The sequence below is a fragment of the Spermophilus citellus genome (genome assembly GCF_964194105.1).
Source record: "Spermophilus citellus genome assembly, chromosome: 6".
Taxonomy (NCBI): Eukaryota; Metazoa; Chordata; class Mammalia; order Rodentia; family Sciuridae; genus Spermophilus; species Spermophilus citellus.
Window position 1 is genome coordinate 3,110,053 of NC_138187.1, and position 22,244 is coordinate 3,132,296.

A 22,244-nucleotide genomic window follows, 5' to 3' on the forward strand; every position below is an offset into this window, starting at 1 on the left:
ACTGTAATCAGTTTTTCCGGTTGGCACTGAGTGTTTTGTTTCTGACTCTAAACTAGAAAAGAACAGAGACTTCCCCGTGGAAAATACCCCGAGGCTAAGAAAGGGCCAGGAGAGAAGAGGGGTGGACATTTACAGCTGGTCTTTCTGAAAATGAGCTTTGGGGGGAATTGTTTTTCCCCTGTTTTCCTGAGGAGGAAGTGGGGTTCAGTGTGGTCAGCGGTCTTGCTGAGGACCAAGTGCTGGAGCTGAGATTGACCCACGGGCAGAGAGAGTTCCGCTCTCAGTGACCAGTGGATACGCCAATCTGCAGCCCAGACACCCGGGTCCTCCCTGGGTGGCTGCCACGGGTGCAGAGAAGCCAGAGGACCACGAGGATCTTCCAGAACCATCTTAATAGTGAGCCGCCTCCCTGGGTTTCCAAACTCAACCTCAGTTGGAACTTCCTCCTGGAGTTCTAAACTCCAGTGTCTCAACGTTTTAACACGGGCTTTGGTGTTTGCCTGACTGAAGGCTGGGTGACTTTTCCAGAACCCAAACCCTCTGTGTTGTACAGTGTTCCTGAATTCCCACTGAAACCTGAGGAAGCATTTCTCCAATATGAAAGCCCAGAGAGGCTAATGAAAGTGTCTAAGATTACACAGCGCTTGGAGGGAGAGAAAGATAGCAAAGACAGTATCCAAACTCAAGTTCAACTAGAAGTTTAAAAAAGAAAGAAAGAAAAAAAAATTCCTGTAACCACCAAATGTCCGTCTCCACTTTTCCATTCTTGAGGCTGCATCCTGGGTCATTGGTGGTTTAATGGGAACAAGTTGTCTGTTGCCTTTCCATCAGCTCCGGTGAGTTTTGATGCGTCATTTTGTTTTGCTTTAAAGTGGTGATGATCTAATTTTTAAAAAAGGAGGCCTTTATGTTTTTATTCCACCAGGCCAGGCGGAATCTACTTTGAATTTCAGTGTTGGAATGGTTTGACTCAAATTGAGAGTTTTGTGGATTATTTTTCCCCCCAGCTTTTTTACTTCTTTAATTCATAAAACAGGTGCCTCCTTCTCTCTCTCTCTCTCTCTCTCTCTCTCTCTCTCTCTCTCTCTCTCTCTCTCTCTCCCCTCTTTCTCTGTCTCTCTCTTTCTCTGTCTGTCTCTCTCTCTCTCTCTCTGTCTCTCTCTCTCTCTCTCACACACACACACACACACAGCCTTTGGGGTGAGAGGAGGAGAACTTGGCTTTGAACAAAGGGAAATAGCAAGAACAATACATCATCTAGTCCCATAGTTTAGGAAAAGCAGCCGCAGCACCCAGCTCGGCTGACAGCCCGTCCTGCAGAGCGGGTTCTGGGCTGCAGCCTCCTTACAGGAATGAATTTCAATGCTGCTCATCAGCCTGGGAGTGTTTGGGGGAGATAAAAGTGGAGCTCTGTGCTCTGCCTCTGACCTGCTTTTCAGTTCTAGACAACTTCCTGGTGCGGCTGCACAGAGTGAGACTTCCCAACGCGGGTGGGTTTGGTTTGGGGGCCTGCAGTCACTGCTGTCTGCGTCAAGGCAGATCTTTATTGGGGGTGTGTGGGTGGGGGACTCAACCTTCTTCCTAAGGTTTGCTGGAGCCCACATGCTGATGAGCTCCCAGTGGGCACTCTGGTACTTCCCAGCCTCACCTGCCCCAGCACCACGTGTCCACCGTGACCCCACCACCTAAACCAGAGCTCCTCAGGCCATGGTTGAACTAAGCCTCTGAGTGTAGTGCCAGGGAGGGGCCCTTGGGATCCCGGAAGCCTGCAAGCTCTGCAGTGGGACTAACTGCTTACCTGGGCTGCAGCAGGGTGCAGGTGAGGCACGGCTTGGTGTGCACAGAAAGGCTTCTGGGTCGCCCAGCCAAGGCCAGGACTCAGCTCTGATGCTAGGTAGCTGTGCACCCAGGACGCACCCCCAGCTGGCTTGAGCCTCCTGTTGTTCCTGTGGATAAACTGGGCAATGATACACCTGCCTGCTCAGGTTGTGGGGCAGAAGTAGGATCACCGTTCAGACGGGAAGAAGAGTAACAAGTCCCATTTGCCAATCACATTATCCCTAAGTGCACTGTAAGCATTATCATATGTATTTATGGTCCGACTGTGTGTGTGTGTGTGTGTGTGTGTGTGTGTTATGGTTCTGTGAATGCATAAGAAGAAGCTAATGTTAAAAGGTATTCTGTGTCCATGGATGCCTATGTTTATTTCACATGTCTTCAACTGCACAGATCTCTATGTATAAACATATCACATACCATACAGAGAAGGAAAAGATATATCATGTGAATCCACAAAGTAATATATGCCTATGTGCTCTTCAGATAGATACAGAAATGATTTATAATGAAAGAGGGAAGATGCTACCTGCCAGGCTGTGTTGAGCATGTTTTCATGCATCTCCGTGTCATAAGAACAGAGGGACATATGTTACTAGGACCAGGAGTGAGGTCCTGGTATTGTCTCCATCTTACAGATGAGGTCGCTGACGTACAGAGAGGTTAAGAGATGGGCTAAATGTCCACATATGGGTCACGGACACTTCCATGTTCAGAAATGTGTAAAGCACCCGCGCTGTGCGGAGTGCCTACCCATGTCCTTGAACCATGTCAGCTGTTATTCATTTTATTCTTCATGCAAGTGTCAACACATGTCCCCTTTGGGAAATGCCACTATTAGTTTTAAAAGACTGGTCAATGTTCGCATCACAATACCATCTGGCTACCAGAGAATAACATCTATTCCAGATAACTGGTAAATTCCTTTCTCTGGGCCAGACAGCCATGATCAGATCAGCTTTTATTATCCAGGATCACTGCAGGAACACCCCATTCCCCCCTCATTTTCCAGGAGAGCAATTAGTGCACAGCATATGAAGCAAGACTGGAATCTTGGGAAGAGACCTTAGCAAAGTGCCTCAGGGTGACTGTTACTGTTTAATGTCCAGTCTACATCCTCCAGGACGGTGCATGGCCACCGGGAGAAGCCATGGTCTTACCCATGAGTTGAAGTACTCTGGTTCGGGTTGATAGGAACTGCCCTTGGTCCAATATCAAGCATCAGGTTGAATCCCGAGCAACTGCATGATTATAATTTATACCCTCATGAAAAGGTTGCACACCTAGAATTGTCCAGGTATATATGTTTATACGTATACATTATAAAAAAATCAGAAGAACTACCCTCAAAACCTACCTTTATATATTTCCCAACAGAAAATTGACTTCTTATTTTGTTTCTCCTGCTGTGAGAATACTCTTTTCAGTCCTGGTTCTTGACTTTGTTAGTGGAAGGATAATCAGAGTCTTTCAGGAGAGAGTTTGAGAAACGCTTCGATATCTAGGCCCATGGAGGTAGGTGCTGGTGCGTGTGGGCACAGGCAGTTCCACCCTCACAGGCACACACCCTGGCCCAAGGCCGCCAGCTCCTCCCACTCCCACCCCATAAACGTCGCAGCAGGAGATTCAGTCCCAAAGCTCCCTGGAAGAGGCACCCACACAATGGTGGCTCTCATCCCTTCCCACAGCTGTACCCGAGAGCAGCACAGCACTCCAGAGGCTTTTGTCTGAGTGTGTCTGGGTGCCTGCACGTCTGGGATCCTGAAAGGCCCACCTCAAATGTGGCCACTCCTGAAAGAGGAAAGTGGTTGGGGGCTGAGTGAGTGGCAAATTGCGACCCAGGTCACAGATCCAGCTGCGTTGCTTTTTTTTTTTTTAATTTCATTTTAAGAAACACACTCTGGATATAAGCAACAGCTTCTGTTTATGCACACTGTGGGCTTCCTCTGGCCTTAGTTTCTCACCTCTAGGTGGAGGGTGGGGCAGGAAGACAAGCACTGAGGTCCACTGGTCAAGGTTTTTTTTAAGAAGCCTGCCCCCTTCTGCCGTCATTTTAAATTTTCTTCAGGATTCATGTGAAATTTCTATGCTAGATCCTCATGTAATGGGGAAGGGACTCAGTTACACGATCTCCCTCTTGCCGGCTGCCAGTGTAAAGTTCATGACTTCCTTGTTTAAACACGATGTCCATCCATATGTCGTAAGACGAGCGTTAGAAACCCAGGCTCAACACAACCACTGCCACCGTCAGTATCGATAGTGGAGAGTTTCTGGAAGGGGCACAGATTTCAGGGATAAACAGATCTTGGTGTGGAGGCCACCTCAACGGGGACTAGCGAGGACTTGGGTCACACTATGTGATCTCTTGGTTCCTTGCTGACTTCATTGATAAGGTAAGGGTGATGACATCCTTAAGGATTAACTGACATAGTGCATGCTGTTGACCGTGAGCGCCACAGTCCTGTGGATCACAGGTTTACAGAGAAGGGCCCACTGCATAGTTGAAATGATAGAATGCACATGATTAGGACAGTCTCAGTGTGGGAAGGGAGTGGGAGAACAAAAGTCCTCCAGGGTCTTCTGGTAACACCCCACCAGCTCCTGCTGGCCAGGCAGAAAAGTTCCTTCTATTGAGGTGACCCTAGCCTTGCTGCTGGCTCCCCGATCTTAGTGGCATTAACATCGTCATGCCTCTGTTGCTAGCCTGCGAATACTAACAGATTTCAGATCCTGCAGTATGCTGCAAGCACCTGACAGAGATCATTTTTGCTTGTCCGCATTACAATATTGAGAGTCTGTGCTTTTTGGAACATGAACCAGGGAAGAGAAGACTGAGGCACAGTGCCCTGTGTACCTTTGTCCCGGACTACACCTGGCATGTGACAGAATCCAGATGTAAACTCAGACCCTACTAGGTTTTTTTATTTCCACGTGTTCTGAACTCGATAGAACTATTACGATAATTAAATGAGGCAGGATTTAAGGAAAGCTTAAGTAGCTAAATGGGCCAGATAGCTAAACCCTGGTGGGAGGTATAAATAATTACATGAAATAAACAATACGAGAAGCCAGAGAAAGTTTCTCGGAGCAGAGCAAGTCCTGGATACGTACAAATTCTAAGGTTCATTCTGTTTTCACCTTCCCCATCCCCCAAAGGCCCCTGGAAACGTTGAGCTAAGACACTGAACTGCAGCCTACAGCATGGTTGCTTCCAGCCGGGCCGCCCTTTCCTTGCTGAGGAACAGCTCAGTTTAGTGGACTTAGACTTCCTGTCTTCAACATTTGTGGCTAATTCCACCAGCTTTCCTGGATAGATGAGGGAGAAAGGACGGCTCTCTGGGCAGACAGGCCGAGCACCTGCAGGGGCCACCTGGTTGGCAGCCCAGCATGCCTTGGGCAGCACCCACCCCGAGCAGCCTGGTGGGCACAGGTACAGTCCCAGGAGTGGAGGATCTCTCCTCCAACCCAGAGAAGAAAAAGAACTCAGAACACACACACACACACACACACACACACACACACACACACACACACCTTTTCAGACTAATCTTTTATTTTTTTGATATTACAAACCAAGTTTTCTTTATTCACAAACCACTGTAAGTGATATAAACACTAATCTCTAAAGACAGATATACACATTTTCTGGGTTTGCAGATTGCGTGATGTGTGTTAAGAAGTCACCATATGCCACACATGATATTAATCTTTTTTTCCATAATTCATAATAGCAATAGTTATTTAGATGAATGAAAACATTCCAAATAAGTACTGATTTTTTTAAAAAAATCCAAAATGTTTGTTTACATCTCTGACATACATTTTAAAATGACTTTTATTGGCATCTTGGCAGAGAGCCTAAGACAAATGATTCTGCAACATCAGCTGGCACCCACTTGCTCTAAGTGATTTTTATTAAAACTACATACGATCATGGGGGAAAAGTACAGCCCATCGATGGAAATCAAAACTGCAAATGAATTTTACTTTAGTCAACACAGTAAGAATTCTCTGTTTGTGATTCCAAATACAATGCAAATTCTGGATTTTGACATCTGAGGCCATTGGGGGAAATCTACTTATCCTTCCGAGCCCTCTGTTCCCACTCTTTTCCCCCTCTGGGGTAGGGTGCTATAGCGTTGGAATAAGTGGTTTCCGTGAATGACCTCAACCAGGCGGCACCCACTGGCATCTCAGTGCTTTCCCTGTGGGGATGAGACCTTCTCAATGATGCTGAGAAACACCCCGCCCCGCCCCTCACCCACCCAAAGAAGACCCCTCCCACCTCCAGATCACTCTCGTCTGTCTTAGATATGGAAGCTACAGAAACTTTGTTTTCAAATCTTGTGAAACTTTATTGATGGTTTAATATCCAACTGATCTTACGGCATGCACATAAGAGGACAAGGAAAAGCTCTGGATCACAAACACTTGTTTTTTTTTTTTTAAGTTTTGTTTGGTTTTTTGTCTTAAAGCAGAGTTGTTACAGCAGATTGGCAGGTTCACAGCAGAGAGTTGATAACACTAAAGTGCCAGCCCCGGGGGCCAGCACTGCACATGTGAGGATTTAAGGATGGCAGCAAAACTACTCGGGGACAGCTTGCTGCTGCTTGTATTTAATTCAAATACAAAAACAGGAAGACCCGTGACAGATACCCCAACTTAGGTCAACTTGTAAACAGGACAACATGGGAAGAGTTCAAACAGAAGAAGTTACAGACAAACTGCAATTTTTCCGGCTGTGTCCCTCTGGCCCTGCATCCCAGAAAGGGTAGGGGACTTTGCTCTTTGGGGGTTGAAGAGGGTGGATCTACTAGTGTTTTGTTTTGTTTTTTTGCTTCCTTCTGACAAATGTCCTGGGCCTTGGAGACAGAACTAAAGATACTGGTTTAAGAGATTCCTGGGGCTTGGGGGGGAGAGGTGGAAGGGCAGGTTCCCACGGACCGAAAAATTGCAGATTGCTCACAAAACGCAGTCGTGTTTCAAAAAGTACCAAGCTGATGAAAATACCGTGATTATCTCTACTCGATGATTGCAATACTTGTAAAATGCGTCTATAAATCCGAATATGATTATCGTGTAATTCCATAAAAATTATACGTCTGTCTCTAACAGTTGTTCTACTAAGCTAAAACTAAAGCTTCATAGACTGCTTCTAGAAGTCAACAACTCCACTGCACAGATGTAAATTTTATACATTTTTTTTAACTGGTACAAAGAATTTAAGTTTTTATTACTTTCTTTTTTTGGAAAAAAAGAAAAAAATAGAAACAGTGCTTTTTATTACCATTTTATTAATGTTATTTTTCCCTCCCGTAATATAAAAGTCAGCAATGATATCAATAATTTATTATACTGGAAGAAATATAAAAAGAATGCTTGTTGATGGCCTAACTAGTAGCTTTTGCCTAAATAACTAGTGGCTGGGTGGAATGGTTTAAAGGGTGGGTTTGCCCAGCTTCGTTCGACTCTGTCGCCCAAGTGCCACTAGAAGCAGCCCCTTCACCACATGACCTTTGGCTTGAACTGGCAATGGGCAACTTAGAGCCACTGATACATGATGGTTGGTGCCGTGGGTCATTTAGAGTCATTAGTTACTCTTATCTTTTTTTTTTTCCTTTCAGCCAAACCCCGAGTCCCACACCCCAAGCCCCTCCCAACCTTCCCTTTCACAAAATAAAATAATGCAGATGCAGAAAAGAAGGACTACGGTAGTCACTCACACTCTTCCCAAACAGCTTAACCCCAGTAGCTTTGTATTCAGCATATATAATTCATTTACAATAATATAGCACTCTGGATATGGCCCTAAACCAGTTTTTATTCATATCTAGCGTCTCTCTAGATCAACCACAGAAACTCCTACAGCCAGCAACCAAACTACAGAACCTTCAGAAATTAAAGACCCACGATATTAAAATACACAGAACAAAATATCTGAGGTATAAGATAAAAAATGTAATTTTTTTCCCTCTTTTTATTTTATTTTATTTTTTATTCTTTAGAGTTGCTAAAATGATGCACTACTGCATGTATTGCAACACTCAGGCCTCGGAAAGCTTCCTTTCTCCCCACATTGGAAGGAATTTTTATGGTTTTGTCATTTAGTATGGAGCAAAACGGTTGTATCCCCCTCGGTATATACTAGCCTGCAATGAAGAAAGAACGAGACCCACATCATCAGCATGGCTCCTAGTCTTGGCATCAGTCAAGGGTGCAAAAGCATTCTGAAACAAAGCAATTTGAGGGGTGTGTTTTTTACATTTTCCTTTTGCAACATGTGGATCATCAAAAAAAGTCTAATGTGAAAAACGAGACACTCCAAACCAACCAAAATGGCACCCCTACCCATCCCAGGCCGTTCTTGGAGAGCTAAAGACAGGGCCAGGCCTGACCAATCCCCCCTCAAAAGATCCTTAGAAAGAAAACCCCTGGAAAAACCAGATTCTGGTCAAGTCCTGTCAGCTGCAGGGGACTCCGGCCATTGGAAGGACTGGCACTGTCTCACCGTGTTCCTTTGCTTATCCATCGACTAAGACTCTGCTCCCTTGGGGAAAGCCCGAGCTAGAGGGCTACTGAAGGTAAGGATTCAACCCTCCTTTCCAACACGTTCCTCGGGTGGACCAGGTGTGGAAGCGGAGCTGTTGAATGCAGGGCCAGGAGGAAAACCTAAACCTGGTTCTTAGAGCAATCGGCATGGAACCTGATCTCTCGGGAGGGCAGTGTCCAGGTGCATTGCTTCATGTAGTTACGCTTGGGCAAAACAGTATGTATCCAGATCCCGGTTGGGGGTCTACGCCCCAGCTCCAGGGAACTGTCTGGCCATGGCTTTAAATGGCTATGAGGTGGCACTTAACCATTTTTCTAAAAGTACTGGCAATTCCAATAAATGCCTATGGGAATTTATTTCTAGGATAAGGACTGATATTCTTGATCCAAGCAGAAAACTGCATGCCAAAGCTTTGTAATGATTGCATACGCTCTCACGTGATGGGCACGTCTTGACTGTACTCAAGAGTCTTAGTGCATAGAAGTTTGAACAAGTACAGGCAAATTCACCCACCCTCACCTCCCACTTTTGCCCTCCCCCTTCCCCTTCCCCAAACAAAAACCCATATCCCCCCCAAAAAACAAAAGACAACCCCAAACCCAGCTGATTCCTTCTAGTTTCTTATGTACTAGGCACACACACAAAGTGTGCCCCTCTGTCTATTTTCTTTCCTGGGCGACTATGACTTTAAACATGAATTGGAAAAGGGGAGGAGAGGCAGGCAGATGCTCAGCTGCCTGACAGCAGAGGCCTGGAAGTGTGCAGCTTAGCTCCTCTGAAGTCTGTGCTGGGGCTGGAACCTTGGGGCTATGTGAATGAGCAGCAAGGGAGGGAGAAAAAAAGAAAAAAAAAGTTCTGCATTGACACTGCATTCCGTTAGTGATGGATTTAATTATCAAAATGACTAATTATTCCATTAAGGTAAGTGCTCCGCTAGGTGAGACTTGCAAAATTAGAAATATAATAACTTACATGCACTACATTGCCAAGAAATTAAGACATTTATCAAGTTTACTGGGAGGATTAATGTGGCATTTTAGCTGCTGTTAGCACAAGGGACAAATTCAATTAAGGGAAAGTGAGAGGACATCAACCGTCAACTCAGACGAAGGTCCCAGCTGGGGGAGGGAAGGGAGGCAGGAAGAAGTGAGGACAAGGAGGAGCCGGTACTCACCATGGCACCAACGCCGTAGGTGGGGGCTGGAGCAAGTGTGTGGTGGTAGGGGTCGGCAGCATAAACTCGTCCGTAACTGCAAGGAAAACAGGTGGAGACTGGTCCGTCACGTGCAATCACAAAGCGATGATGCCAATCACAAAACACAAAATACCAAGGCAATGTGCGGGGGTCCTACTCCTCTTAAGGCAAGAAACATTCTCTCCGCCGAGTTAACGGACAAAGCTATCTGTGCTCAATGCACTCTTTGGTCCACCGATCATAGCGGGTCACCCTGAGATGTCCCATATACCTAGTCAGGCACTGCTTAATGATGGGACCGTTTCTGAGAAATGCATTGTTAGGTGGTCTTGTTGCTGGAACATCGTACAGTGTACTGTTCATACCAACGAACTTGACCTTGAGGTCACCATGTGGTATACAGTCTTTCCATTGTTTTTCCTGTGGCAGGGATTGAACCCAGGACCTCACGCACGCTAGGCAAGTGTTCTACCTCTGAGCTACACCCAGCCACCTCACCTATTATTAATCCCACTTTGAGACAGGGTCTTGAACTTGTGATCCTCCTGCCTCACCTTCCAAAGTAGCTGGGATTATGGGTGTGCATCACCATGTCCAGCTCAGGTGGTATGATCATATATGACTGTTGATGGGTATGTGGTCTGTCACAGACTGAAGCGCTGTTACGTGGTGTGTGTGGCTGGCTGTACACATATGCACACGCATGTGCACACATACACATACGTCCTCCCACCATGATACCTGTTCTACAAGGCTGTCATAGCTGCCCCAGAGACGGAGGCAGGCAAGAAGAAACAACTCAAAGGAGCAGATTTAAGAAGCCCAGTGTCCCCAACTTTCCTGTCACCAATCAAACCAGATAGGGTGGATCAGAAGGGTGAAGTGGCGCTGTTGGCACAGTTAGTGTCCAATGTCTCAGGATGGGACAGACGCACCCCTCACCCCAGTTTGCTCAGGAATTGGCATCTGACTCGACTTTGGTCTTATCACCTCCTATGTCACCTGTCCATCACTGGTTATGGGGAGAAAGGCATTTGAATTGATGCATCTTAGGCTCCTCTTTCAGTTTTTCTACCTCTCCCCTCTTTCTTCCTCTGCAGCTGTAGCTTCTAGAAGAGGCTTTAGAATAAAAACAAAGAGGGGATGGGACCAGAGTTGCTGGATGCCTGCTAAGGGCCTAGAATGAAACCCTGCCGTAAATCAGAGACTAGGTCAGAGAGCTTCCTTCACTTGCTCTAGGTCACACAGCCAGACAGAATCAGAGCGGACCCTTGAGTCCCAGGGCATCTCTTTGCCTCTTGTCCAACCTCACATGCCCTCAGGGTTTGACCTGCCACTTAGCTTCTTGGAGTACTTTGAATGGAGCCCTTTCAGTGCCCATCAAAGCTGAGACTTGCTCTTAGGCGAGGTGCCTGGAGTCCAACACGGAGACTTGTGCAAGCGATTTAAGGAGAGGGTGCTCTCAAGAGGAGGGCAGGAGGCAGGCAGCAAGTCACAGCCAGGAGTAAAAGAGAAAGAGGACGGGGCCAGAGCTGGAGACCGGCTCCGACTGGATCCTATGGGTGTGGCCGGTGGGTTGGCTTCTTAGGGAGGTATTAGAGAGGGCTTCCGTGAAGGGCTCCCTCGGGCAGAGAGCAGTCTGCTGGAGCAGGGAGGGTGCTACTCCATTAGCAGCCATCTCTCCCCGCAGCTGGGCACCCGAAAGCCAGGCACCGAGCGGGATCTCAGTGGGTTTTCAACGTTTGACTTTTTATTATTATTTTCATGAAGGCAGGGAGCAGAGCACTGTCCACACCGCCCGCCTTACGCCCAGGATGTCCAGCGGGTGCCTACTTCATCCTCCCTTCTCTGGCTTTCCCCATTTTCCTTCTAACCTCTTTCTTACTAGCTGGTTAGAGCGAGGAGGCCACTCAAGGCCTGGGGAGAGTTGAGGGCTGGGGGTGGGAAGGTCTGGGTTTCAGTCCTGCCTTTCCCAGGCTCTTGCTCCTGCACGGGGATGTGCTGGAGGGTCTGACCTGGCTGCTCAGACCCGGGGCAGGGGAAGGGGAGAGAAGCTGGGCAGGGCACCTTCCCAAGCGCAGACTTGGATCCGATGGGAAAATGGTTCTACCAGTTCACACCTGCCTGTTCCAAGTCCCCAGCCTCCCATCTGTCCCCACGGGCCTGGAGCTCAAATGATCCAGATGCAGCTTTCAGCTTCAGCACAGGGTCCTTCGGAGCCTCAACAGCAATGACGGGAAGGGACGCTTCCTTTCTAAAGCAGATCTCTCAAGGAAACTAACAAATGGTCAGCCACTTCTTGCTTTTCTTTCCTGGGACTCCCTTCCCACCATCAAAAAGAGCCTTTCATCCAATCTCTCCTGCTCTCTATGAGGAAGGGTAGATGAAAGCCAGGCACAGGGTGAGGGCTGGGGTGGTGGCTCAGCGGTAGAGCGCTCGCCTAGCAAGTGTGAGGCCCTGGGTTCCATCCTCAGCACCACATAAAAATAAAAATAAAGTAAAGGTAATGTGTCCAACAACAACTGAAAAATAAATATTAAAAAAAGAGAAGGGTGAAGGTTATCAAAGAACTCAGATATTCACAGTGGCCACTCAAGAGACCTGGGCCTCCACCCACTAACCTAGGAGACTTAAGAAGGGTACAAGGAAATCACGTATAACTGCGGCATTGACCTTCCCTTCTGAGAAAACAGTCTGCCATGGCTCTACAAAAAGTCCTCTGAATGGGATTATTTTTGGTTTCCTTTGTGTCTGGCAAAGTTGGTGACACAAACAGAATGTGAACTACAAAGGCAAAATAAAAATCTCTGGGGATTTATCAAGGGATGCCAAGATGCCGTGGGAAGACACAAACCCAAGACATTGTTATTATGAAGATTTTAATTTGGAGAATGGTCTTACTGTGGCAGAAATTTCCAGGTTCTTAGGAGATGCCATATTGACAGCGTAGATGTACTTAATGAGGATGCAGGTCCTATCTTCTCCTTCTGCGTACTTTAATGGTAAATCCTTATTGGACTCTAACTCTGGGCATCATTTCAACCTTTGCAGAAAACCCAAGGTAACAATCTGGCAGTATTCGCTTCCGAGGTGGAAGAAAATACAGCAGCGTTGAACTATTCCTCGCAAATGAGTAGGGTTCCTTGTCTCCTCGGGGTGACCTCTACCTTCAGAATCCGATGGTTTTATTATGATTAATAAATTTCATTTCCACAGAGGAAAAGGGACCATGTCAGCTCAAGCTGAAAGCAAGGAGGCTTCTTTTCAAATGCTAATTTCTAAACACGCCCTTGTGGGACACGACAGTTTAGACACAAGGTTATTAGGGAAGATGGGCACGTGGGCTCTGCTTCTGCAGCAGATGTGCCAGGCCCCTCAGCAACCTGATGTCCTCAGCACGGGCTAAGCACAGGAAGAGGGAGAGCAGAAATTCCCAAGATCTCCCCAGGAATCAGGGAAGAATGTCTCCTGATGGGGTCATCCCCATGCAAGGCGGGCAGTGATTTCAGATAAAATCTTGGAAGTGTCCAGGGCACTCCGTGCACTGTAACTAGTTGGCCATCAAAACCAACTCAAGAACCTTTGGCCTGTTCGGGCCCCTTCCAACCAACAGCCATTTGCATTTATTATCTACTAAATCTCTCAGATCTATGGGACTGCCCATCCAGCCTTTGACCCATCCATCCATTTCTAATTAAACAGAAATCTACATAAATCCACTATCAGCTCTCTGCACAAAACTCTCAAACGGTGTTCAGTTGACCCTAGAAGAGCATCTGAACCTGGGTGGGCCCCCGTCCCTCTCTCCCTGTCTTCTTCCCTCTCTGCGTCCAGTGCTCAGGCACACTGGCCCCGTCAACAGTCCTTGCACACGTGGACAGCCGGCCTGTCTCTCGGCCCCAACACCTGCTCACCTTCCCCCTCCACTGCTTCTTTTCAACCTCCATGTCCCAGATCTAACATCCCCTCCTCAGAGCGATGCCTCTTTCTCTGACCACTTCCTCTTAAGGACACTTTTCAACCTTCTTCCCAGTCCCTGGTGACATTCAGCGAATCCCTCGTCACTTCTTCTCTCTCTCTGAATATCGACCTTCCTCCCTCCTGCCAGGGGGGCTCTGTGAGACTGGGGCCCCACGGGTCTACTCTTCAGTGAAGGAGGACAGGGGCCATGCAGGTGGCAGAGCACAAGGGAGGCCACCACGGGGCAGGAGGAGAGGAGGGAAGAGGGCCTCGGAGACCCTGAACCATGGCCACCATTCCATCCGGGGGATCTAACAGGAGGTCCCACCATTGGGGTCCATCCGACGACTCTGTCAGTGGGGTCCATCGGGAGACCCTACCAGTGGGACCTAGCAGGCTCCCTTGTGGAATACGTCCGAAGCTTCTATCTGTGGGGTGGGTCGGGAGCTTCTATCGATCAGTAGGAAGGTTCTTTCCAATAGGCTTTCTGCAGGTTCTAAGTCAGTGGCTCCCAGACATTCAAAACCCTTGAAGATCTACAGAAGAAAGGTTTCCGGGGTCTCTAGAAACACAGAACATGGACCTTTACATCATCCCCGAGAGCTCACTGGCCAAGAGGAGTTCATCAAAACCCTTTAAGGGAAACCGAACAAGGAAATCCAAGACGACTTGCTCGGCTGGCTGGGCCTCCACAGCTGTCAGCAACCCCTTGCCACAGGGGAGAACCCCTCTCCTCTGAGCTCCCAAACATGTTGAACCAGGGGGCAAGCCGGGGCCCCAGGAAGAGCCGCGGGCTGGGCCAGAACAGGCTGCACGCAGGTGCTCCAGGTCCACTCCCCTGCCCAGCCCCGGCCACCTCCTTGGTGAAACGACCCCTCCCTGCCTGAGCCCTGCCGAATTCAGAGAAAGTGCAGGAATAGAAACCCGGTGCGTTTTAAAGCCCCCACAGACACAGCCAACGGTGCTGCCAGGCTCCTCACTCCTACCCGGGGACCTGAGAGGCCCTGTCCAGCGTGCCTGTGTGCAGCCCTGGCAATCACACTGGAGGGGAGGTCTGTCTAATTTATGAGTTACAGATGTAGTTCAAATTGCTGCACTTGAACTTAAGGTGATGCTGGAGTGAAATGAATGAGCCTGCTGCCTCTTGAGTGGGAAATATGAACCCTTGTTTGCTGAAGTGCTTTGTCAGCTCTACCGAGAAGTGTAAATATCGCTCGTTATTAACGCTTTCAACAGGGAGTTCAGACGAGCTGGGTGCCACTGAGACACAACGGGCCTGGGCTGGTGTCCCACTCTAGGGTTTGGGCAGTCCCATGGTTTGCTTCCAAGAAGAGGGTATCAATTCCACCCCATCCTTCAATACTAAGGGAATACCCTTAGCATGACCTCCCTGTGACTCCTGTCCTGGAGACTACTGGGGGGATCCACAGGGGGCAGAAAGATGGACGAAATATGCTCATCCCTCAGACGAAGGTCACAGGGTGGTGTTGACATCCCTCTTGCATCAAGAGGGCTGCCGGCCTCCGGCCTCCCACACAGGAAGGGCTGCGCGTGTGCATTCAAAGTGGGGTGCCTCCCAGAGGGGGTCTAGAAAGTCTCCATGCCCCTCTTTTCCTCTTTTTTTTTCTTTATCTGCCAAGGGATGCTCTAGCACTGAGCCCTACATCCCCACCTGGCCAAGCTGGCCTCAGACTGGCAATCCTCCTGCCTCAGCCTCCTGAGTTGCTGGGATTACAGGCATGAGCCACCATGCGTGGCTTGCCCTACTTTTTTCTCTCTAGACTCTAGTCTATAAAGTGTGTAGGAGACAGAACCCATGCAACCACCACACTGACCACACAGGAGCCCAGGGGTTCTCACACCTGCTGTTCAGAGAGCCAAGGTTTAGCTAGGGAGGTTCTCTTTGATTTCTCTTAACAAGGCCCCTTGACTGGGCCCAGTGTCCAGCCTGGTTGGGGCTCTCAGTGGCACCGGGGAGAAGGGAAACATCACAAGCTATTTATGCCTGAGAGGAAGTGATTCCCAACCCATCTGGATAATCATCCTACTACCCTCATTTGGAGGGGTTTGGGGACCTTTCCCAATGAGAACCAAGTGACTGCTGAAGGAAAACCCTCCGGCTTGTGTCACTGCTGGTATAATTCCCTGCTGAATTATAGTGATTGTAACTCTCTGCGTGGCCCTGGCCACACCTTCTTGTGTTGGGGCAGACACTCTTGGCAATTCCCAGTGGCTAGAGACTGCAGGGAGCACCAGCCAGGGAGAGGACTGAGAAGACCAGGCAGCAGACCTGTGGCTTTCACACCCCGCTCCCCTTGGTGACCTCATGGCTTCTGTCCCTGATCCAGCCACCACAGGCTACCTCTGTACTCATCACTAAGCCTCCATGCAGCCACACAGCACAGAAACCCCAGCCTCCCGCCAAGGCCCCTGGCTTCTGCCATTTCATGACAACAGCATCTAATAGGGCCCTTCGGCTCAGGGGTTTCTCTGAATCCAGGATGACAACAAACCACCACCAACAAACCCCTCACTCCGAAGGTTGAAGAAGTGTAGCTCAGAACATGGGCTTCCACGGAAGGTCTTTCAAATCCCTGGCTCAGGGCCTGTTGGTATATTGCTGAAATGAAGGGTCATCCCCTCATCCCTGTACAAATGGATATCTACCAAATCGCAGACTTTAAGGCTTTAAGGTCTGGGAGACTATAGTCAGACTATAGTGAGCCTATAGTGTGACCAGTTTGACAAGATGCTGGGGGTACTAATGGCCAAGACTGTGGGCAGATCTTCCAGGGACCATGGTCAATCTTCATCCCCCATGCAGAGGAGCTGCTGACCATCAGCCTGCTTCGACTCTGCAGGAAGATTGGAGAGAATTTTCCAGAACCCCCAGCCACACATTCTGATTTTCTATAATAGGGAAAAGACCCTTCCAAAAGTATTAAGGTGAGAACTGCTTGGGTGGACAGGGAGTGACGTTGGGGTGCAATGGTCAGCAGGGTGGGAGGCTGTTCAGCTTCTCATGCAGGGGCCTCGCATGTCAGTTGGTCAGTCAGCTCAGGGAAGGCACCCACGAGGAGGTGCACCCACGAGGAGGTGCACCCACGAGGAGGTGCTCCTCTGTGCCTGCTGCAGCCTCCTCCTGGTTCCAGTGACTTCAACCTTTACAGACAAGGAGGAAACCAAGCCCTTGTGTTCTAAAACCTTCTCAAGATACACAGTCCCATAACCCAAACACCTAGGAAACACCTCCAAATGCAGCAGAACCCCTGAAAAGTACACACGCGGAGGTGGGAGAATCTCTCCATTCATCTCTGCACGGCTCTTTCTGAATTCTACTGCTCACTTCCTTAGCAAGGCTCGAAAGGCATCACCTTCGGGAACCACTCAGCACAGCTTTCAGTCATGATTTTTCTACCCAGAAGCAGGAGGGAAAGTGCCTTCTGAGCTTGTTAGCATCTACCTGGAAGCCAGAGAATTCGTTTTTGCACACGGGCCCCTGTCACACATCTGAACTGTAGGTACGTAAAAGCACATGTAAATCCAGCATCTACAGAATCAAAAAGAATGAGATCTTACATTCATGGCAATCGGATAGCATCACTCTGTCTCTGCCCTCTCAAAGCCTCTTCCAAAAATGAATTCCAAGGGAGCAGATTTGGGATGAAGAGCCTTGACTGTGGGTTCATCAGAGTAGAGAGGCGGCAGTCACTTCTGGGACTGAAGGCACAATCAGTCCCACTCATGGCCATAGAATCCACCCACTCCACTATGCCTCCTCCAGTAACAGAGCCACTTTACCGAAAGTGGAGCACTCTTTAAGACAAACTCAAGACCATACTCCTCTTAGAAATCCTGTTTTCCTTTCTGCATGTCAACTGCTGTGGTACCAAAATCAGTAGGAATTTCCCATCATGCTCTGAAATCACCATGGCACCCTAGTGGCCATTTAAGCCACATGGGAGATCACAAAGGGGTTTGCATCTTTGGTGAGCTTTTTAATACCCCTGCAGACCAGCAGGGTTGAGCAGCAGTAGCTAAGGATTCCTCAGGGTCAGAGTTCACAGAGTCAAATCTGCCTCTGCTGCTTCTGTGCTGAATAACCTCGGAAAGCAGTGTGTCTCTCTCCAGCCGGGAACACAGAAGCCAACGTGCACCCTGACGGGGTGGGGCTGCCCTGAGGGTGAGGTGCTGGTTACTGATCACTGGCTACTTAGTAACTGAACAAGTGTTAGTGACGGATTGGGACTGAGACTTCTGTAGCTCTCCTGCATGTGTGATGACCAGACACTGCAGTAGAGCCCCAGGCCGCATTGACCATGGACCAACCTGGACCCCCATGCCCCACGCAAACAGATCAAAGATCCTGAGAGATGACAAGCATGAAAGAAGTAGGTCTGGACACCGATCCCCAAGGAGGAAAATCCCCTTCCATGGCATGCATGTGCGTGCACACACACACACACTCTCAAACACTCACACTCACACTCTTACTTGGAGGCAAAATTAAAACAAAGGAACACACTGTCAGTGAATGAAAACATGACTCTGGAAGTGGACTGTCCCACAGAAATAGAATGAAAGCCACCGGTGTGAGCCCCATGTGTCGTTTTAGTGTTCACAGCAGCCATATTTAGAAAAGTAAAAAGAAACAGGTAAAATTTATTTTTATATTTTTATTTATCTTGATATAGTCCAACTATTATCATTTCAATGTGTGATTCACATACAAGTATCAATGAAATATTTTACCTAGCTTTTGAATGCTAAGTTTTGGAAATCCAATGTGTTTTACACGTATAACCCATGGCACGGTGGCCCAGCCCATTTCAAGAGTTCAGTGCCTCGTGTCACTGGAGGTCATCAGAATAGTCTGGAAAACCTTCCCACCTGCTTTCTGTTGAACAGAAAGACTCCACTGAGCACTACTATTTTCCAAGGTGAGATCTGCACACTCCTCTACGGCAATCTCTGGGGAAATTGTCAGAAGGCAGAATTTCAGGCACCTTCTCCAGATTCAAGAATCTGGGGGTATGGAATGGGCTCTGCATTTGCAATAAGTTTCGCATCAATTTTCACTCCTCCAAAATTTGATAACTACTATTTTATATTTTTATTAATTTTGCACTAATACACCATTCTCCTATTCAGGCTAATTCAGGGCAGTCTAGATGTCTTTAATTTTCACAAATAAACGGATGAGGACATTTTACTCTTATTTTCTTGCATACAACAATCTCAGAACAGTGCTGTACACAGTAAGCTTATAATAAATGCAATAATCCCTTTTGCAGAGTTTCTTTGCTTGTATGCTCTGGTGGCACCCCATACTTCCCCTAGCAAGAAACCCCGCACTTCATTGGAAACAGACCAATTAACCACAAATCAATTTGCTGAATGACAACTTTGCTGAATAAGCAAATCACCCAAATGCGGGGAAGACAGATGGGACTTGCTGAAGGGTCAATGAGAGGAATGGCCAATTTGGAAATTTCTTCTCAACGTTATCTTGAAGTTTTGTTGCAATCGCGTGCATGTGTGTGCACATTGAGGGGAGATGGATGAACGGAAGAGGCCGCACACCCCCCTAGGCTCCTGAACTTGACAGATACTGCTTTTACTATTTAGTAAACCTTGCCCCACAGGGGACAGTTGAGTGAGCTCCCCATAGGGGACAGTTTCAGCAGCTTTTGCAGAGGTGTTCACAGCTGCCTACCCTTACACCACAGGGGTTCTGTCTTGTGTTAACTGGAACTGGGACTGTGTCTCAGGTTTGCTTCTTGTGCCACCATGATATGGGGTTCTGGCCTTGCTACTGGAGAGAGCCCCAGCCTCCACCTGTACTCAACACACACACACACACACACACACACACACACACACACACACACACCATCCCAGCTGGGAACCTCCTACCTGGGACTGGCAAAACTGACTAGCTCAAATTGTCTGGTAGTTTTAGGGCAATTGATGTTCAGCCATGGATTCCCAACAACAACAACAAATGTGTTTGGTAGGCTGGCCTAGAGCACAACGCACCTGTTCAACCCTCTGTCCCTGTTATGCACATCAGGCTCTCTGGCCTGGCATCTGACCTAGGCCAAACCCTGCACCTAAAGAAGACCCCGCCCTGGACACAGGAGCAATTGGCCTACACCTGCTGCCCAAGGGGGACAGGTCCAGTTAAGCAAACACCCTCTGGTGCCCGTGGGCTTCCTCAAAATGTTAGCAAAAGTGCCTTCCAGGGTAAAGATGATACTTTTCTAGAGGAAAGAGAGCACAGCAGGAGAAAGGGGTACCCCACCTGGAAGCAGAAAGTCAGGAAGGTCAGGATAGAGGGGCCTACTGGGCCTACCTGGCCTACTGGGCCAGGGTAACCCTGTGAATGAGCTTTGGCTCCTGAAGGCTTCCAGGGTGGCTCTGGGCTGGTTCAGACCTCTGGGTCTGAGCCTTTCCTTTTCTTTCTTGATCTTCAAAACCGGGATGATGCTACCATCCAGCTCCGCCGTCTGTCCTGAGACTCTTGTCTTTACACACACGCACAGATCCGTCTGCTCGTGCACACATGTGCATAAGCATGCACGTGCCGAACGTGTCACACCTCCCAGTGTGGAATTTGCTCAGCAAAAAACAGCATGTTCTTGCCACACCCTGAGGGATTCAGTCAAGCCTGTGCAGGGACCTTGACTGCAGGGAGCAGGACTCACTCTCCACTGCGACTAAGCCTTGGCACACTAGGAAGTCACTCATGCGGCCTCAGAGAAGAGGGAGCATGGACACCTAACGCAGACTGCAGCTGCCAACCTTCCAGCATGTCCTATCTGTTCTCCCATCAAAATCCAGGAAACCACTTCCCGAATTACACAGCCATGGTGCCCTCCCCGGCTCTTGTGGCTCCTCTCTGGACAGCTGCAAGAGCCTCCCTCCCTTCTGCTCTGACCATATGGCCGTCTGGTCTCCACAAAGCATCTAACCAACCAATTAAAAATCTAAGTCAGATGCAGTGCGGCCCTCCCAACCCCTCCCATGACACTTAAAGTAAAACTCTAAACATGTTCATGGGCGCCAAGATCCGCCTGCTCTGAGCCCTGGCTAACCCTCAGATACCATCTCTAACACACTTGTACTCACATGTTACAGCCTCACTGCATGGAACTCTCAAGCCTGCCTCAAACCCAGGGCCTCTGCACTTGCTGCCAGCTCAACCTGAATCATTCTCAACTTTGCAACTGTTGACCTGGCTCGTGCCTTCACCCAGGTCCCTGCTCCAATGTCGGTCCTCAGAGAGGCCTTCTCAGATCTGAATCTGACATGGCCTTTCACTCCAGGTTCTAGCTCTCCCCCGCCGTGTGGCTCATTGACCCTGTATAACTTCATGGACAAGCGAACCCTGTGCTCCTTCAGATGCGTGCTGGGATCTGCTCTCTAGGAGAAGGGAGATTCTTTCCCTGGGGTCTTCTCCTGACTTATGTAAGGCTGTGACCTCAGAGCTCAGCACAATTCCTCGCACATGACATTGGCTCCATAGGTTATGATGGACTCCAGTGAATTTCCAGCCTCTCATCCAAATCAGTAACTTCCTTTTCAATCTCCATTCTCATGCAGGACCTGACTACTCTGCTTCAGCCACCAGCCCAGCCTGGAAAAGTTCTAGTAAACCAAGAGGCAGGGAGACTTGATGTTTAAGAAGACGGGAAAATCATTTGCCCCCTTGCCATCTCCTGCAGAATCTAAGTCCTGGAGACTCTTGATGCCACAAAACAGGAGACTATTCAAGGCACTCGTCTGCCCTGCTCTTAAAGGGACAGTGCCCAGTGGTGCCCTTTATCACAAAATAAAGCAAAACAAGCAATACCATTGTTGCAACACTGACTTAGAAAACCAGTGTCCCTGTAGACACAGTCTCACAATCCACTAATGCTAAGGAAAAGCGTTTATCCTACGTGGCCAATCAAAGCAAAATGGGCATTTTGGCATACTTTGCAAAAGTCTCCAGTAAGAACTGTCACTTTGCCTTGGGGAACTTAAAGGAAGCCCTGGGTGCTGTCATTGCTCCGGCCTAATGATTTTCATCTCCCCGTCTCTACCCTAAGTCATGACAGGACTGTCTGGGCTGCTCTGATGGCAGTGTTGCTGCAAGAGCACATCTTCAAAAGACTCTCCGGGCATGAAATCCAGCATGCACCCCCCCCCCCCCAGATTTTAAGCATTGTGTTGATTTCTTTCTCCACGTAAAAAGAGACACCTTGACTTTAGCCAAACCCTCGTGTTTGCCGATATCAGGATGCAACGGCCTGCCCTTCATGGGGTGTTCGCACCAGGAGGCGAGATCCTGGCAGGGGTGCTGTGTGCAGTGTGGGTGGGCTGGGTTGCAGCACAGAGAGGAGGAAGCCCCAGAAGACCCTCACTTCACTGCAGGGCTGATGCCTCTTTCCCACTATGGACTGGGGTGAGATGGGTGTCTCCGTTTTCATGCTCGATTCAAAATTCAGAGTTCCAATGGAACCTTCTGAAGCCCACGACATATTATTAATGTGACCATCAGGGAATAGAGGGAATCTCTCTTATCAATTTGAAATGCGATCAATAGCAATTCATTAAGAATTCACTGAGCGGCCATTTGGAATTAAATAAGGTGGGTGCAAACCCCTGCCGTCCTCATACAGATGTTCAATGCCATCGCTCCTTGCTCCTTTTGGGAAT

The 22,244-nt window shown here is 48.5% G+C and overlaps 1 protein-coding gene across 15 annotated transcripts in view; it reads right to left on the reverse strand.

Annotated features, from left to right (window-relative positions):
• Window positions 1-6,655: 6,655 nt before the first annotated feature.
• Window positions 6,656-22,244, reverse strand: part of RBFOX1 (RNA binding fox-1 homolog 1) — a 328,470-nt gene continuing 312,881 nt past the window's right edge. For 5 of the 15 annotated variants that reach the window (XM_081297350.1, XM_081297345.1, XM_081297353.1 and 2 more), the window contains 2 exons: window positions 9,561-9,636; window positions 6,656-8,063 (listed from right to left, as the gene is read on the reverse strand). In XM_081297350.1, the coding sequence (XP_081153476.1) occupies window positions 7,941-8,063; window positions 9,561-9,636 (199 nt within the window). In that variant the 3' untranslated portion in view covers window positions 6,656-7,940. Of the gene's footprint in view, window positions 8,064-8,956; window positions 9,194-9,560; window positions 9,637-22,244 lie in introns of those variants that run through there. The other 10 variants (XM_081297348.1, XM_081297359.1, XM_081297354.1 and 7 more) reach the window with 9 other exon arrangements.